The sequence below is a fragment of the Coturnix japonica genome, chromosome 1 (genome assembly GCF_054131305.1).
Source record: "Coturnix japonica strain WE chromosome 1, WE-NBRP24, whole genome shotgun sequence".
Lineage (NCBI taxonomy): Eukaryota > Metazoa > Chordata > Aves > Galliformes > Phasianidae > Coturnix > Coturnix japonica.
Genome location: NC_140663.1, coordinates 84,158,382 through 84,176,705, shown reverse-complemented (window position 1 = coordinate 84,176,705; position 18,324 = coordinate 84,158,382). Strand labels below are relative to the sequence as shown.

At 42.6% G+C, this 18,324-nt stretch overlaps 1 protein-coding gene across 3 annotated transcripts in view; it reads right to left on the bottom strand.

Moving 5' to 3' along the window:
- The window catches only part of PTGFRN (prostaglandin F2 receptor inhibitor), a 64,538-nt gene that overhangs the window by 8,147 nt on the left and 38,067 nt on the right, over positions 1-18,324 (bottom strand). For all 3 annotated transcript variants that reach the window (XM_015879527.3, XM_085547062.1, XM_085547066.1), the window contains exons 6-7: positions 13,059-13,478; positions 3,372-3,479 (exon numbers count right to left, since the gene is read on the bottom strand). In XM_015879527.3, the coding sequence (XP_015735013.2) occupies positions 3,372-3,479; positions 13,059-13,478 (528 nt within the window). The remainder of the gene's footprint in view (positions 1-3,371; positions 3,480-13,058; positions 13,479-18,324) is intronic.

Here is an 18,324-nt window from a genome sequence, read left to right as displayed (position 1 = left end):
CACCTCTTTCAGGCAAAGTAAGCAACACTTTAAAATCCCTATGCACATAGCCCAAGAAGGGGTGATCTGGGAAGTCTAGAGAGATCGTTTGTGAAAACGTGTATTCAACAGAAACATCAGAAGCAGCTTTTATATCTTCAGGGCACAGAAGTACTACTACTATTCCCCCCTGACAAACACATGCTCCCCTTGTATAAATTCAAAACACCAGCTATAGCTGCCAAGCCAAAGAAGCACTTCTTTAGATGGAATGGTTGCTGCCACGTACTGAGCTCAGTAAAGCACGCTCCACTTCAGCAGGGTCTCAGAGAAACAGAGGAAATTAAACCACGTAGCAGTCCAGCCAAAACCTTTTCAACCCTTTTGAAAGTTTCCCACAGGGTGGGCGTGCATACTCACAGAAACACAATGGTGAATCGCCTCTACTAGAGGAGGAACCAACCCGTAAGTAACGCTTCTAGAAACAAATGGAGCTGAGAAAGAGAGTGATAAAGATCATCGTCTAACTTTTCCTTAGCTCCTTGAAAGTACTTTATTTTTCTGACTGTACGCATGAAGGGGGGAAAGAGGTGGTACCCAACGCTTCATATTCCTATATAAAGCATACATACTAATCTACTCACATGCCTGAGAAGTTGAGTGCCTCATGTACAAGAGCAGAGCCAGCTGGCATATCAAGTGCATACAAACTGTCCAGGAAGTGCGTTTAACAGAAGATCTTATGAAATTCCCTGATCCTTCTCTGCTCTAAATACACTGCTGTGGTGGATCTAACACCAGAAGAGCAGACCTCTTGAAAGCCATCATAACCCACAGAATATAATCAGGACAGCAGTGTGCACAAACTATTACTCTGCTTTTCTCTCAAGTTCCCAACCTGAAAAGTCATGGTTGCCAACTGTTTTCTTCTAGGAGATGCTAACAATTCTTACTCTTCCTGTCTCGTTATCTGGTGTAGGCTTTTCCCAACAACGCACCTCATTTCCCTGCTGGGATGAAACAGCTCTGTTACTTTCAGTCTGTCTAGTGTTTTGGTATTAATTTTAAAAGGAAACTCTCCATTAGAATGGTGAACTATGTTGTGATACCTACTCAGTGCAGATTCAGATCAGAGATGAGATACAGGAGGAAAGAAAGTCAAGTGGTTACACCAGGTTGTTGCTAAATGAGCCCTTAAGGACCATCTCTACCCAACCCGCTTAGTTATCCAACTTCTCTATTCCCCTCCAACCCTGAAGGCTAAGAATGCAGAATGACAAGGGAAATCTGCACACCCTACAGCTGCTACATAGATTCCAGATGCCTCCTGCAGCTCTGCTGCCAGTCTCAACCAGAAGACCAGCAAGGACTGGAGAGGCATCAGCTTTTTAGGGCCATCTGAAATGCCCAGATGGAACTTCACCACACAGAAACACAGAGCATGACTGGCTAGACCCAAATCTTGCTCATTCAGCAACTGGAGGCTCAGAGCAGAGAACAACATGTTCCCCCAACACTTGCCACAATATCACACTTCTTGACTCCTTTCTGTAGGTATCCACTGTGTGTGCCTCATCTGCCCCATTACAGAGAAATAAGTCACAAGAACACGCACACAAAAAAAAGAAACCCCAAACATTAACAACAATAACCAGAAAACAACCACAGAGCAGAGAGTTGCCTCTTCCAGATAATATCAACCAGCTATAAAACAGATTGCAGTGCTGACATTTACAGCTCTGCACTGGATGCTCATGATGTGTGAAAAGGGCAACAGTTCCAAACACAGGTATCATCTATTGATTCAACAGACATTCATAATCCCTTATGGAACTTCCCGCTTTAAGTCTAACTCTCCGATCAGCAGCTCCTTGAAAAGGCCACCTTTTTATTTCAGTCTATTTGATTATCTTTTACCCATCAGTCCTTCTACCCGTCTCAAGACACCAAACACACACAAAAGCATCATAAACTCAAATGTACTAGTAGGTGAGCCCCACTGTTAGTGAGTGGCCTCTTTTCAAGCTCGAAATCAGTTGGAGATGCTGAGGTCTCTTTCACAAGGCAACCCCAGGCTTATTTTAGCTGTAAAACACCATCAGAAGCAGCAGCTGCTCCCTGCTAGCAGTTATTGCTCTCTCTGCAAAGGAAGCCAGCTGCTTGGAGGTACTGCCTTGCAACAATACCTGCAAGAGCATGGGAACAGCTCAACTGAGCTGAGGCATTCTGCTGAGCAGACATACAGACATACATTGCTGCAGACTGTCCAATATCCCACACTATTAATCTTTTGACAGGAATAAAGTTCACCCAGCATTTGCTCCTTACCAAGCATTTCAGTAATACAATCCACAGACTTCCATCATGTTTCCACAGGCAGCAGAGAACCATAATCTAGCAAATTGCCTCCCTGTTACACTCAGATTTAACACAGAACAGACATTCTGCAATTTCCAAGTGATGAACCTTTACTAAGCTTGGCACTTCATCTCATTACTAACATTTGCCACACAGCACCATTTTTGTAGTGGCTTGTGCACAGATTTCAAAGATTCCCAAGAACTGTGGCATCTTTACATTTAGATACATACGTACATATTTTTATATATTTATATTTGTATAGTTTTTTTCTAAACATTTCATATATTCACATATATTACATGACTTAATAGAAAAAAAAAAAAAATAAACTCGCTCCAAACTCAAACTGAGTCCAGTAACCAGAGCTGCTCACACAGCATTATGATTAAAAGCAGCTCAGGCAATGTTGGGCAAGCTGCTCAGTTTTGAGCAATCCTCTGAACTTTTCAGCCCTTCACAAATGTTTGCTTTCCAAGTGCCCATTGTCCTTCCCACAATGATTAGGTATGTGTGTTTCTTCCCATGCAAAAAAGGCAGCTTGCTTCTGACAGCAATGGGAATTAACATCCATCTCAGTACTGAGGCTGCAGTAATCAGTTTTTATGATTTTTAGATTTACATTAAGCCTCAAATTCACTGTGAAGTGTTGAGTTGACTGATCAGGTGATTTTAAGACTGCTTACAGATGACTGTGAAGGTTTTGCAAACATATCTCCTTTTTAATTAAAGGAATCAGGAACAGTTCCCATGCTCATCTAGTGGTTGCAGACAGAGACTGCCAGCATTGGTGTCAGTTGTACAGACAGCACAGGGGCAGAGTTAGCAACAGGAACACTTTTTTCCTTCTACCAAGAGTGTGAAACACAAACCTTGTCTTAAACTTGGCTGTGCAAAGCAAGTACTCTCTCTTGTTATTTATCTAATTCTGTAGGATTTTCAGTGCTACTCCCAGTCAGCTTCACTCAAATGACAGAGCATTGTAGCTGCTAGTATTTAATCACAAAGCAATTGAATTATTTTTGTCAAAATACCTGGCTCTAGTGTCATTCCATCTGTTGTGATGATACAGAGCAAGTCTGCCAGTTCACCTTGGTAAATTGTCAGGTTGTCAGAATACGCCGAGACATTAAACACAGGACCTAGAAAAGAGTAACCACAATTATTCATGATATGCTTTTTCCTCAGAGCCCGTAACCTTTCTTGTACAGTACTGAATTCTCCTCTACTTGTTTGCTGAGACTGAGCTTTGAAGTAAGGATAAGCGATCCTGCAAGTTTGGGCAAAACACTCATCCATTTTTAGCCACTAATCTGCCAGGCCTGTCACACAGCACAAAGTCACCGACCAAGTCTGCCTTCCACCATCCTGTGCAAAATGAGCCCTTTTGCCACTGGTGACTTCTCACGGAAGAATAAAGTTCAGGTCTTCAGGCTAATCCAGCAGAGATCATTTTGGCTGACACTGTCAATAGGAATTGTCAGTTAGAGCAATCCATTAATTTAACAGTACAGGTGGTTCTTCTGCAGAATTGAAACACAGACAATAGGAGAAGTGCATCTGATAACATTTTGCTGTGGGTTTTCCTTCAGGCTCTGCTACAGATAGCTTCTTTTGTACAAGATGTCTCAGTGCCCAAGGGTATGGTAACTCCTTCAGCTGTAAAGTGATGATGGTAATGACGAAAACCACTGGGCTGTTATGAAATGCTCAGACACCGTAACAGCATATGTGTTTGACTTCTGAGATGTGGATGATAACAAAACTTCCCCTCATTTTGACAAATGTATCTCCAATGCAAAATTCACAAAATCAGTTCCTCAGATACACCTACATTGCTACTACTCTCTGTTTCACAGGGCAGAAAACAAAGAACATGTCAAAATACTCACAGTTATTTCTCTTCTAAACAAGGTGGAAGAGATGAGCACAAAGGAAGCTGCTGACAATGGTGGTCTCTGGGATGGCTTTGGGGGAAAGGGCCAGGGAGTTCACAAAGGAACTTGAGATTCAGATTATGAAGTAACAGCTTTCACACACCCTAGATTCTATTAGCTGCTGTCATTAACTGGCTCAGCTACTTCTGAGACAGGAGCAGAAGCAACAACAAGAACAAAAAGGTAATCTGGGCAGGAAAAGTAAACTGTTGGAAGATCTTCCCTCCTCCCACATGTTACTGTTTAAGTACAGAAATTGCAAATTTCAAATCTGCTAAAGATCTTTTGATAGAGAACAGTTAAGAAATTCAGCTAAGCAACCCACTTGTCCCCTGCTCTCTTAACAGGTTCATGTGGAAAACTGCACTAAGAACTCACCGAGGTTCAGGAAAGAAACTTGCAGATGCCATGAAGCTAGAGCTTTCATCTCCGGTGAAGCTGTTCTAGGCTACAAGGGCCTGACTTGTTTTCATCAGAGATTATACAGCACACTAAGAAATGAATTACAATTACACTGCAATAATCACTCTGTGGCTTCCAGGATTCCTCTCCAACAATTTCCACTGCACACAATCCGCTGTGCTGTGTTAAACCATAAACCTCTTACAGCTTTCTCTGCCCCAGAAGCAGATTCAGTTTGTATATGAGGACAGTATGTGGACAAATATCCCAGAGGTTTATACCCATTCCCCAACTAGAAGTCACCTCTATTAAAAAAATGACTGTAAGCTGCCCACATGAAGCAAGAGTAAAAGGGAAGTAGCATGACAGGATTATTTCCCGGGGAAATAGAAAGATATCAGACTGACTGCTTTCTCAGCCTTGTCCAAACTCTATGGGAATTTCATGTATCCTGACATGCCCCTGCCTGTATCAGACACACGCTACAACCATATTGACTTTGCATCCTACTTGATTATTCTTCTTTATTTAAAACAAGGTATTTCATGTGATGTGGTCCCAACTTGGTCAGGCTAAGGCTGGGCTGTCTTATCCCTGCCCTGGCAGGGTGAAAAAAAGACAGAAAAGTACATGTACAGAATTTCCAGATCAACAGTCCAGTCATCTACTGCATTCAACAGATACTGGATTCTAACCCCAGCCTGCCAAAAAAAACACTAATGCAGAGTGGAGTTTGAGTACTGTTGGCATCCAAACATCATTAGGGTAAGTGCTGAGTTGTTTGGTGTCTCTGCCAGGAAAGGAAGTATCATGGCAATGCAGCATCACTGCACACTCCTCAGTTCTGGGACTGCAAGTTCATCTCTTGTCTACCTCCCACATAGAGTCAAAGCTTCCTGGGCAATAAGGCAGCTGCAAAGCAGCACCTTCGCTATCATTTCATGATTGTATTTCTCTTTAGTAAGCCACAGTTATTTCCCTTTGGTTATTTTCCTACCAGGGTATATCCCCTGCAAATTACCATGTGTAACTGCAGGGGAGAAATCACTGTCCCATGTTACAAGGACTTGATTTTGACAGAGCCCAGAGGTATGTCAAGGGCTGAGCTCTTCCTTCTCAAGCTAAAGAGGGAATTAAATTTCTTCTTAATCAATGTATTTTTTTAAATGCAAGTAATCTTCCTTACATTGAATTCTTAATGGCTTAGCCTTGAAAACTGGAGTTGCAGCTTCTCAAGAGGAGTACCTTAATTCTTTAGCAATATTTTCTGCCTACATGCCCCATGCTCTGGGCCTCAGGCTGTCCTCAGGCATAAAAGGACAGAATAAAGCCTCTTCATTTATGGCTTTTACTCCTCCACATAACCCGAGAAGACAAGAGCCTGTTTGCAAGAGACACCATTTAGCCCTGAGCTGGATCAAGACGACCATGTAATCCCTTACCTTCCAACATAAGGTACATTTGCCAAAGCTGTAGTCACTACACAACTTACAAAAGACTCACAGAAGCTGAGAAGATTCCTCTGCACCTCATGAAAAGTCACTGACCTGCCAACCTCCTCTATAGAAGGGTTCTAGGCTTTCTGTTTGTTTCTGTTCTAAAGAAAAAAAACCGACCATCACTGCTTTTAACCTGATTGTGACTTGCCTGATTAATGGCCTGAGTTTGAACAATGTAATCTGGCTTCAGCTGAACTTGTCTGGCAAGGGGATGAGAGAAGCAGTCTTGAACAAGAACAGCAGCCAACCCCTCTGTCAGTAGGTTACAAGCAAATCCACTGCCTTATCTAAGGGAACACCTGTACTGTTAGCGCCTCATAAAATGGCACTGGAGCAGACAATGCTTCCAAGCACACTTGATGATCTTGAGGACCTCACAAGGCATGTGTGATACAAGATCTTCTGCCAGGTGTGGGCTGGGGAAGTAACGAACTCTTCTTTGGCAAGAATAGAACTCTGCAGACAACAGACGTCATGGCTTTACTCACCTTGCCATCTATACTTAATAGCTTGAAATCCTGTTATTGCCAGCTGCAATTCCAGAAAATAAACAAGCTGGAATTTAGTTTCAAGTGCAAGGTCCACAGATCAAGCATGACTTGCAAAGCTCATCAAGAACAAAGCAAAGTTAAGTGTAGGGAATCTATTCAGTAGGCTGAAAGCTGAAAAATAATTGGATTTGAATAACTTCAGGTTTGAAGATAAATGTCATGCCCTCAGCTAATTCAGAAACTAAAAAGCAGAGTTACAAAATAAACCAGCAATCCCAATTCTAAGAGCTAAGCAGCCATTTTCACCCCAAGTTGCCATTCTCTGCTGAGAACTGTGTTGTAAACTATGCCAAACACACTGCTCCTCTCTACAGGATGACCATGTGTAAAAGCTTAGAAGGAGCTCTTAAAAAAAAGTTTTCTTCTTTAATAAAGTAATAATAATTTTATATCAAAAGGTACCTGCTGTAAAGATAGGAATAAAAACAGTTTCCTTAACATTTATGTGTTTGAAAATCACCACCATTCTAAACAAAGTAAAGAAACTGAAGTTAAAGTTTACTAGCACAGGTATAGAAGTTCTTACAAGGAAACCAAGTTCCAGGATCAGAACTTGTTTGGTTCTTCTGAATATGCCCTTTTGCAGCAGTTCTCATTGCTCAAGCCATCAGTTTCAGATAACCAAAGCAGAAAATTCCAGGACCCAAAACCTAAGGACAGCATTCAGCAAAAAAGCGTATTTCTTCCACATATAAATGAAGGAAAAAGAATGCACCAAGTCTGGTTTACTATTTAGCATTCAACTAGATTCATCCTGAATATGCTTGTGAAGATGAAAGGGGGAGTTCAAGTTTATTCAGTTAACTCTGCTTAAGGATTTACACATTGAAGAAAAATAAAAAACCCTGAGCCCTGTTTACCTGCTGTCACCCTATTTTCCCTGTTTTCCTTCACAGCTCAGTAATCCAAACACCTTAAAGAAAAAGAAGGGAGAAAGGAGGAAGAATAACCAAAAGCCAGTCAACATCTGGATTTACAATAGATGAGCTCCTAATTACCTAGGTCCTACATGACATTTTGGACTTTTCTACTTCATCTTAGCCAGTATCTCACTGCAAGGTCTAATCTGTCCACAAAAATGAGTTACTTTGATTTTCCAGACAAAGTGGAACACAGAAAGGTCAAGCAACCTGGCTGGCAACAGAGATCCAGACTCTGGAGGCTTCTCCACTCAATTACCCCACATCCAGCCCGTTACCCAGCACAGAGAGCAATCACTGCATGCAGTTTCACTGCCTGCAATTAGCCAGCACCATGGACCACAAGGTGGAAAATACAGATGCAATCCATAAGTTCTCCATCTTCCAAGATTACTCATATCTGCCCTGGCACCAGATCATCCATTCGAACTGAGGATTCCATGATCTGCCTCTCTCCAGATAACGAGCTCCTTCACCCATGCTGCTTCCTTTCAGCCCTCTCCCAGCTTCTTTTACAGAGCTGTTCCCCAACAAGTTTCACCCAAAGCCTCAAAACAGCTATTACTGGAAGAAGACCCCAGTAGTTTAAGTTTGTGGTTTCTACTTCCAGAATTAATGCATGCAGGCACAAAGACACACCGTGACAAAGCATGCTCTTGCCCATTAGCTGTGGCTGGAAAATACCAGTCTCTCTTGCCAAATAGTTTCTGCTGCACTCCTGTTCATTCTTTTCCATGATTAAGATTTCTTTCCTTTAAGAACATTTCTAATCTACTTTCTTGCATCTGAGTGTCTCCCTGGGTCAGTACAGGGCATCATTTTAATTGCAAGTTCAACATCAATACTTAGCTCATATTTCTGCAGCTTAGTTTATCTCAGCTTCTTCCAAAGAGATTGATAATACATTGCTGAGCAATGAGCTCACATGAAGATGTAATCCACAGCTGAAGATTTCATTGAGATGCTTCCCTTAGAGCTCTCTTTCATTTTTGCCTCTCCAGAGTTATTTGCCCTCTGCTGAATGGCACAGAGGAAGCCAGCTCAGAGCACAGCCAAGCTCCAAATGATCTTCCCTCATAACATATTTCTGTATACAAGATTAAAAGCTTCCTTCTTCCTGCTTCCCTCAAGGCAAAGGAAAATAAGTCACTTCTGTGGAAATTCCTGTGAGCGTATAGTGGGCAAAGACAACCTAAACACTAACTCGGGTTGCTGGGTACAGACTGAAAGGGATAGAAAATTAAAGAATGAATACCAAAGAAGAACTCCAGGATAAACTAGGCGGATTTCACAGAGACCAGGTGCTTTAGCATTAAAAAAGAAACAAGCCAAAACAACAATAGAAAAATAGCTGCAGGCAAGCTGGAACCATTTGTACCAAATACCTGTACACAGATTCAGCAGTGAAATTAAGAGAAAATCTCAAGACAAGCACTTCTTAGCTGTTCTTGTCCCTCACATTGCTGGGCAACCCTTGAAAACGGGTGGTAGAACTTCTGTTTGAAACTGAACCAACCAAAAGCAGCACAGAAGAGTATTTCTTAAAGCTTCAATACTGGATTGGCTTCCTCCTGACTCTACCCAGAACCAGCTTAGTTTGCTTACAGTCCCTAGACATACAGCAGGCATTCATTTTATAAAGCTAGTCTAGCGATCCACGTTATTCATAAGGCTGAACCAGAGGATTCTCAAGATCCCCTCTAGTCTTAAAATATATCCAGCAGAGAACAATCTGCCATTGATTGAAAATATGAAAACAAATGGCTTACTAGGCTCCTCCTTCTCCTCCCCCGACTCCCAGTTTATATAATTCAGCAGACAACAATGACTTGTAATTTTTTTTTTTCAGTTCAGGAAGTTTCAAGCAAATGCCTCTACATTAACGTTTCAGATCATAAACTGAAATGGAATAAATATGTCCCTTTGCACCAGCAAGTGGAGAAAGAAGAGAGGAGGTGTCTGCTTGTGCCAGCAAGCTCTGCCTTGAATGGAAAGAATCTGAGCAAGACATTTTCCACAGATGTTCATGGAAAAACATTTCAGAGCGCTGCCACATTTCTAGCCTATTGTGGCAGGAAACCCTGAAGTTTCATGTGTGCAGTCCCCAGCTCATATATATAAAAAGCTTACAGGCCTCTTGCCTTTCAGATAGGTCACACTGCACAACATGTACACACACTAAAAGCCCTTCATTGAAGCATCACAACTCGGAGATCTGGGAGGGAGTCAGACTAGAAGGAAGGGTTTCCAGCCCAAGCCTCCACACCCCATGCCAAAGAGAGATCAATAAAAACATCAGAGAAATAAATTCCTCCCACCACTAAAACATTCATGTCAAACCCTTTAAGGACTTCCTTCTGCTGAAAATGCTACATCCATATTGATCTGTTCTGCCCCTCATTCCCCCCCATGATGCAAACCGAAAATGTTGGCTAAGACCAAGTCCTCAAACTAGAGGAATAGTAGACAGGAATACCTTTTAATTTTGACATAATACTGCATTATTATGTCTTCTCAACAGTCACACTTACAGTGCCGTTCCGCTACACTTTGGGACCCTTACAGCCAGGAAAACTGTTAGCAAGACGATCCTACTATAAGGGGCAAACTATTTCATAAACCACTCATCACTAATCCCCACTGAACCCAGATTCTAACAGAGAGGTGCTTCTCATCTTTTACTTATTCAAAGCTGCATGGCCCTCTCCGCTTTCTCTGACCCTTTTCCTATTAACTTCTTCCCTCTGGTTTTGGAGAACTTCCCTTTATCCCCAGAAAACCTGAGCAACCTCAGCAGATCTGCCTTACACCATTCCCCTTAGAAAAAATCTGGCACCTGCTTCTTCTTCTGGAGAACAAAACTGATAGTTTCCTGTACCATAAGAGATGCGAGACAAGGGTATGATATCTGAGCTGCACTTTTATAGCTGCTCCACAGCTGTGCCATTTACCTCTGGCTCCCTGACCTAGTCACAGTTTGGTCATGGCTTACACTGAAAAAAGTACACCCTAGCAAACAGTGATGTAAGATAACACACACTCACAACAAATTCTGTCTCGCACATCTAGTTACAATTATTTTTAATTTCTGCTGTTTGAGCCCAGAACAGAGTAATAAGACACAACAGATGGGCAAGGCTAAGGGAAAGGAAGCACAGCAGCCTTTATATATGTAACGTCACTTTTGCAGACAAGCAGAAAATGTGGGGGAAGGAGTATGTGATTAGGACAGCAAGTCTGCCAGCATCCATTCTAACTGCGCTCATCATGTGTCACCATCATATCCACTGATGAATGTCCAGCATGGATATCTGAGTAACTACTCAAGGACACAAAGTTCATCCATCAATTGCAGAAAGAAAGGTATTTCAAGTCAGATTTTGCTGCATGCCAAGATTATTTTGGGAAATGGCTCTCCAGTAAATTATGCCTGGGTTCTACTTTCTGTCTTCACCCTCTTGTAAAGAAGAACGGCTGACCAGACTTCAGGACCATTCCTCCCCCCCTGCTCAGCTCTGCCACTGGAATTCACACATTCCAAGGGCAGCACTGCAGGCTGCTTCCCTTTCTTCATTCACTCCGTGTGCTGGAAATCCTATCTGGGCAAAGATGGAGGGAGTAGAAACTGACAGTGAAAAGAAGTCAAGACTGCAGCACGCTCACTTCCCTCCCTTGCATAGCTCACAGGTTTCCCTCTGAACCATGGATATTAATAGCATCTTGCCAAACTTTCTGGATGAGATTTCAAAGTGACATAATGTAAATCTAACTGGGAGAGTCACTAACCACAGCCTTTGTGCAGGAAAGCCTTCATGTAAGACCTTGGAGGGGAGGAGTTTGGAACAGATTTAATTCTTGCTGTTTTTTCTGCATTGACTCTTTGCAAGTGTCATTCTCCCACTGTGTCTTACTCAAGTTTTAAGAGCAGTAATGCTGAACCTACACTCCATTAAACCTTCTCAAAACAATAACAAATCTACAGCAATATTCAGCTATGACAATATCACTCCAAGAGGCATTTGGAACACAGGCATAAGGGTTATTTACAGAAGAGTAACTCACCGTAATATTAAACAAGAAGCCAACCAGGGATGATCTAGAACTGAAATAGGCACTGAGCTGAGTCACTAAGTTCTCTCCAACCAGCTCAGGCAAGGCTATTGGCAGGGCTATTGTTAGGGTTTCTATCAGGATGATGCACTTCAAAATTCCTCATAACGCAAAGCCTTCGTTGCACAACTGCCTCTATGCTCAGTCCTTGTGCTCATCACTGTGCATCTGCTATGAAAAAGTGTTTTTATAAACCACCTGGTAGAGAATAGTTACGTTAGTTATCGAGGCAACCAGAAGTCAAGCTGCTCTAGCCTAGTTACAACCACATCTTCAGAGAACAGGCCCAATATTATAAGCAGAATGAAGGAGAACTCAGATGAAGAAAATAAGGAGAGACTTTCACCACAGTTGTGCTTATGAATTGGAACAAGGGAAGGCAGATTCAAGGTAAAGCAGCTGACCACCGAGCTCCAAAAAGGATGTACCCTTGGGCTACACTGAGAGCTCTTCAAAAGCACTCAAGAAGTCACAAGTTTGGCTTAGCAAATCATGAAGCCTCTCCCTCAAAGAGTTCCACACCATTATTAAAAAAACAACTCTGCAGAAGCTCCCAATTCCAAAGCATGATAGAAGTTAGTGTTAACATCTGATGCATCTCTGACGATCCAAACCAACTCTGCCCCAGTCTTTCTATTACCCCAAAAATATACCAGGACAGGTACACTTCTCTAGGAAAATCTCACCAGGCGGGGTATTGTACAGGTGAAAATGGGCGAAGACGTGGGGAACAAGATGCACGTATACGTAATGAAATTTATTCTAAATTGTGGAGCTTTGAATGCCAGCCACAAGAGGTCTTTATAGTCTTCCATACAGTCTTCACTTTCTGGAATGCTGCCTTTGCCTTAACCTGACCATTTTCTGCAATTACATCAACAAGAAGGTGTGTAATACTATGCTAATCAGGTTTGTTTTGGAACAGAAACACAGTTTACATTAATGCTCTTCCAAAAAGATTGTTACATAACAGCAATCTAGTAATGAAGTTAGAAAATATGGCAGCAATTATTCCATACTGGAGCTCTGAGTCTGCAGGACCATAAAACCTGCATTAATAAAGGAAAATCTGCAGGTTATGATTGTAACTAATTTATCAAATGTCTTTCTGTAAACTGCCTATAGCTCCAAAGACAAAAGTACCACCAAAGAAGCAAACAAAGCTCTCAGCCATCACACCATCTGGAGAGCCTCCTGATTTCCAGAACAGTCATTTCCCAGAAACAGGAAAACCACTGGAAGAGTGTCACGGAACTTCCTCCCTTTCTGGATGAAACCCACGCTCATCAATTCAGTACCAACCTGATGTCTGGAAGTCTATCTGGATAGGGTTGGACAAGCCATTCACTGCTTCACGCCACATGCCACCGCCACCCGGAGACCAGGCAGTCACCACACAGCGATACAGCCCAGCATCTGAAATCTGGGTCTGATACATCCTGTAGCGGAACTCATTCTCCTGGACCTTCTCCAGAACCACGCCGTCCACACGAGTCTGGTCCGTCCAGTCTTCCAGCCTCACCACCGAGTCCTGGTTCAAGGAGATTATGCGAGTGGTTCCATTGGGATTTGACTGATCTGTCAGTGGTTTCTCTGCTGTAATGAGGACAGAATAGCGGGGCGTCTTGATGTTTTTTGAGGACACTTTGCACGTCATCTCAAAGGTGTGGCCTGCCACAAAGAACGGCTTCAGTTTTACCGCCTCCACCGTCAGCGTGTAATCTGAAGAGGGAAGGAAATAAGCAGCAAGGGAAGGGTTAATAAATAGCTCAGTTGTTTCTGTAGAACTTTTTAGACTGGAAGGTCACTAATAAAGTGGGAATTTTTTTGTTTTTTGAGAAAGAAAGTTATTTAAATTTATGTAAAAACACACGAACATCCCAGGATGCTACGCAACGGCAAACACACTACTGTTGTAACACAACAGCCTGGGTCAAGAAGCATGGATTAAAAGAAAACACCAAACACTGAACAAACAGAGCAATATGCAGGACAAGGCAGGACAGAACCTCCAGGATATTTTAATTCAGGAGTGGAGAGACTAGTCAGATGAGATGAGTGAGATGAGCCCCGGTTTTACACTGGATCTGGAAAAGCCCCGTCAGCTACAAGTTACAAGGACAAAAGATGAAGCACACACAACTAGTGACAAAAGCTGCTAGTGATTGAATCTGCAGCACTTAGTAAAGCTTCGTTATTTCTCTTGAAAAATTTAGCTTAAGTGCAGTGCAGTCACATTCAGCTGAACCTGCAAAATCGTGACAAAACTGTGACAAGAAAGTTACCACCAACTTGAAAAACCACCAACCCCAGCGCACTCATACATACACCTCTGTGTTGGAAGAGGTCAGTATAACTCTGCCTCCACGTCCTTTTCACTTGATTCTCACGCATTCATCTGACTATAAGCCTATAAAGAAGCCTTAACATATCCCCAGCAAATTGACAACAAAAAACAACGTCAACACTTACTACTCCATTTCCTTCCCTTTCCTCAGCCTTCTCCAAGTCTGTGGGCTCCTCAATTCCAAGAACCCCTTTAATTACAAGGTTTGGGAAAATTATACATCTAGGAGCATAGCCTCAAGGCAGAAAAAATGCTCATGGGGAACAACTGAGAAAACAAGGAGTGCCCAAAATCACAGCTAGATAAAAGGAAAGGGAATTGCTACTTTCTTGGCACTGTGATAGAGACATCCCAAGTTCTTCCTTAGGCAAGAAGAGCTTATGACTACTTCCCACTCTAGCAGTACTGCAAGAATTGGGTCACAGAATCACAGAATGACCCGGGTTGGAAGGGACCTCAAGGATCATGTAGTTCCAACCCCCCTGCCTGGCAGGGCCACCAAACATACACATTTACTAGATCAGGTTGCCCAGGGCCCCGTCCAACCTGGTCTTGAACACCTCCAAGGACGGGGCATCCACAACCTCCCTGGGCAGCCTGTTCCAGGGCCTAACCACTCTCCTAGTGAAGAACTTCCCCCTAACATCCAACCTAAATCTTCCCTCTTTTAACTTAAAACCATTTCCCCGTGTCCTGCTATTGTCAGCCCTGGCCAGTCCAGCATTCTGGACTTACTTTGCTATGGCATACACTAACTTCCCTCCCTTACAAAAAATAAAATGGTTGCAGGCACATTAAACACAAGACTACATAGGTCACCTTTACACAAAGTGAGACTTCTTAGGATAATGGAAATAAATGATAGTGAGATCGTAATACTTTCCCCAAAGTAAACTAAATGAAATTATATTTATGCCCTCCTCGCAACAGCAACAAGATACTTGTCAAGATTACATTTTGCAGTGTTTTGCCTTCAAGCAGCAGTTTTCACAATGAGTAAACACAGCCCACAAGATGAGAAACCTGGTATGACAACTTTAAATCAGTACTGTATGAAAGCAGATCGCAGTGCAAAGCTATATAAAGAAGCAGCAGGGGAGGCTGAACTGCATCTCGTGGTCTGGCTGAGCACGGAATTACTCGATGCTCCACACCAAACTCCCCTTGCACTTCCACCTGCTAAGCAGGCGGGAATTATAAGAGCTACACATTTAAGCATCAAGGGTGCAGTCACAACTGAAGTTGCATGTACAGGCATTCTCTGCTCCTCTGTGTAAGAAGTCATCAAGCATCTGATTCTAGACACCACATCCATTTTTCTCTTTCAGTTTCCACAGGATTCTGATAGCACTCTCTTTATAAAGGCAGTAGCATTTAGGAGCATGGCACAGATCAATGTGTCTCATATTTTAGGAATACGGTAGACAATCATATTTTTTCCCCTAAAGCAAAAGCCCAAACAAGTAACTGTATTTCACCACCACATATGGCTGCTTTCTAGACTTTGTAAGAAGGTTCTGAGCTAAAATTCTCATGATACAAACATTCATTGTGCTGCTGATCTTAACATCAGAGCTGAGTCCTGGGTACTGCACACTTGGTCTCATATATATATATATATATATATATATATATATATATATATATGTACGTAAGACAAACGCCTCCATGTGATGACACAGAGATGTAGCTGAGAAGAGGTAGCCCTCCCATTTAGGCTCCAAATGCTGTATTTCAACGCTTCACAGAGCCACAGGTCAGGAAGCAGTGCACAGAGGAACATGCCTTGTCCCCACCAAGGATGGGCCAAGACTTCGCTCCCAGGTATTCTTAGCTTCCCACTTCAAAGCAGCAGAAAATACTGCGTTTACTGATTACCTTTGTTACAGAAGACAGCAGAGGGGGCAGCATGAAACAGCAGCAGAAATGCCATCTATAGAGTCAGTGGAAGAGAACACTGAGGAGTGGCAATGCAGCTGGAGAACAGCAGTCGAATTCAAAGGGGTTAGGAATGAAGACGTGAACAAAGAACTGGCAGAGATCCTTCTGGAAGACCTTGCACAGGATTCTCCTACCTTCATAAAAACTTGTTCATCCTTAGGCTGAATGAATACTGCATAAAGAAGGTAGAGGCAGATTCTCTTATCTAAAAACATAAAAACCCCAAACAACAACAGAAGAAAAAGACAGGAAAAAAACTACCCCAACAGTCACAGGTGTTTAAGAGCTTCTTTTTCAAGGAAGCCAAAAATAGGCCAGAGAAGCCATTTTCCTCCAAGAACCACAGCCTGAGAGATCTTCTCAAATCTTCTGAGAATTGCCAAGGAAGTAAGCGTCCACGTCTTGACCACTACCACACATGCTTGTCCCTTAGCACACACACAGCATCCTGTGCAGGCTCCCACCTCTGTCTCCAAGAGTGAAAGCACGACAAAGCACAGCCCTACCCATCACAAAGGAGGCTGCATTCTGCAGAGTATGCATCAGAGAGCACCAGAGAAAGAGATCCTAAGTTAACTAACTCCAAAGTTCACATCCAGTATGAGAGCTAATCCAAGACAGAGGGCTTGCAGCAGAAATCTCAGCCAAACAGTTCAGATCAAATCAGAGTAATAAACCATACTTTGGAGCACGGCAGCACACACTTCGCTTTCCATCACCAGCAGCTCCATGCAGATAATCCACACTAATTCTCTTGTTGAGCCCTGCAACAAAGTGTGTGCTTGGCTTCAAGTGTGCTGCCTGGGTAATGACAGAAAACAGTTCTAACCTAATTGAAGCGAGCCAAACTGCTCGTGAAACCTTGCAGCTAAAGGGCAAGGAGACCACAGGAAACAACAATCACCTTCCCTGTCCTTTGCTGACTCCAGCCTGAAAAGAAGCACACCACCACAACTGGCAGTAATCTCAGAGACTAATGTCTTGTCAGCAGCGTCAAGTAACACCATCTCAATATTCGTAAAGGCTTTTTCATCCCCCAGCGCACTAACTAGATGGAAAGTACAGAGAACGCAACAGACATTAAGGTAATGACAGTTTTGCCTTTGTAGGAGGAGGCGGTTGCACAACACCCCGAGGTACAATTGTGGCTCCAGTAGCTCAGATACCAAGAGCTCTGAAAATACAGCCTGCACACTGCAGCCTCCATCACGGCCTGATAAATGTAGACGCCAGGCAACTGCTCTCCTCACTGCTGCACACACACAGCTGTGCCATTTCTTTGCCTAACAGCCGAGCAGATAAGAAAGCAGCCAGGCGGTGTCCAGCCACTCCTGACTGGTGCTTGTACCCCTAGCTTAGTGCACATGTTTGTTCCTAGATCCAAACAAGCACCTAACGTGGCAACGTGGTACCACGGGTATGGGGATTCCTCTGCTCAAATGCAACTGTGTGTCTGTACCGTGCAGTGTCTGCTGTATACAAGCAATTGCAAGAATTAAGTGGAAGGAATATCACCTGTTCTCTATTCAAAGGAATTTCTGAAAGATAAAGATGTCCTCGTTCTGCACTAAACTTAATGGAGAGTGCCAAGAAAACATTTAGGACATGTAACACTGTGTGAAACACAATTACTTTGTAAATTAAAGTCAGGAGTATTAACAAAACGCCAAATAACAGTATCTTTGGGATATGGAGTTTCAATTAAAAGATAATGTTCTTTGCAAAGGCTTTCATGCAGATCCAGAGCTGACAACACCGCTTTAAGAAAATTCTGCATTTCTTTGCAAGCAGCAACTTTGTTTCCCACGTTGGCAGCACTTGCACTCAGACTGACAAAGAATTTTTTTCTTTTATTATCAAACTTCTGTGTTCAAAAGAATCTACAAAACCAGACAAAAGTTTCCCTCTCTTCCTTTACAAGTAGAGATTCCAGTAGGCATATAAGCTAAAAACAATACTATAAATTCATGTTTTCCAGTTTTGAGGTGAGATGGAGATGCTTTCTTCTTACCTTTGGTGAGGGACAGAGGGTAAAAGAAGAAGGCAAAGAAACAGAAATGAGACAGAGCGTGTCAGAACCAGTGGTGATGTATGATAGCAGTTGGCTGCATTTGCAAAGCTGAATAAGCAGAAAGACACATGAGCATTATTGGTCCCAACAGAATAGAATAGAAAAAGAGGATAAAAAGCCTCAAGTGCAAACAGGCAAGCATACAATTTATTATAGAACATGAGGAAAAGGGACTTTGACATCTTCATCTGACATATACATCTCAAGGA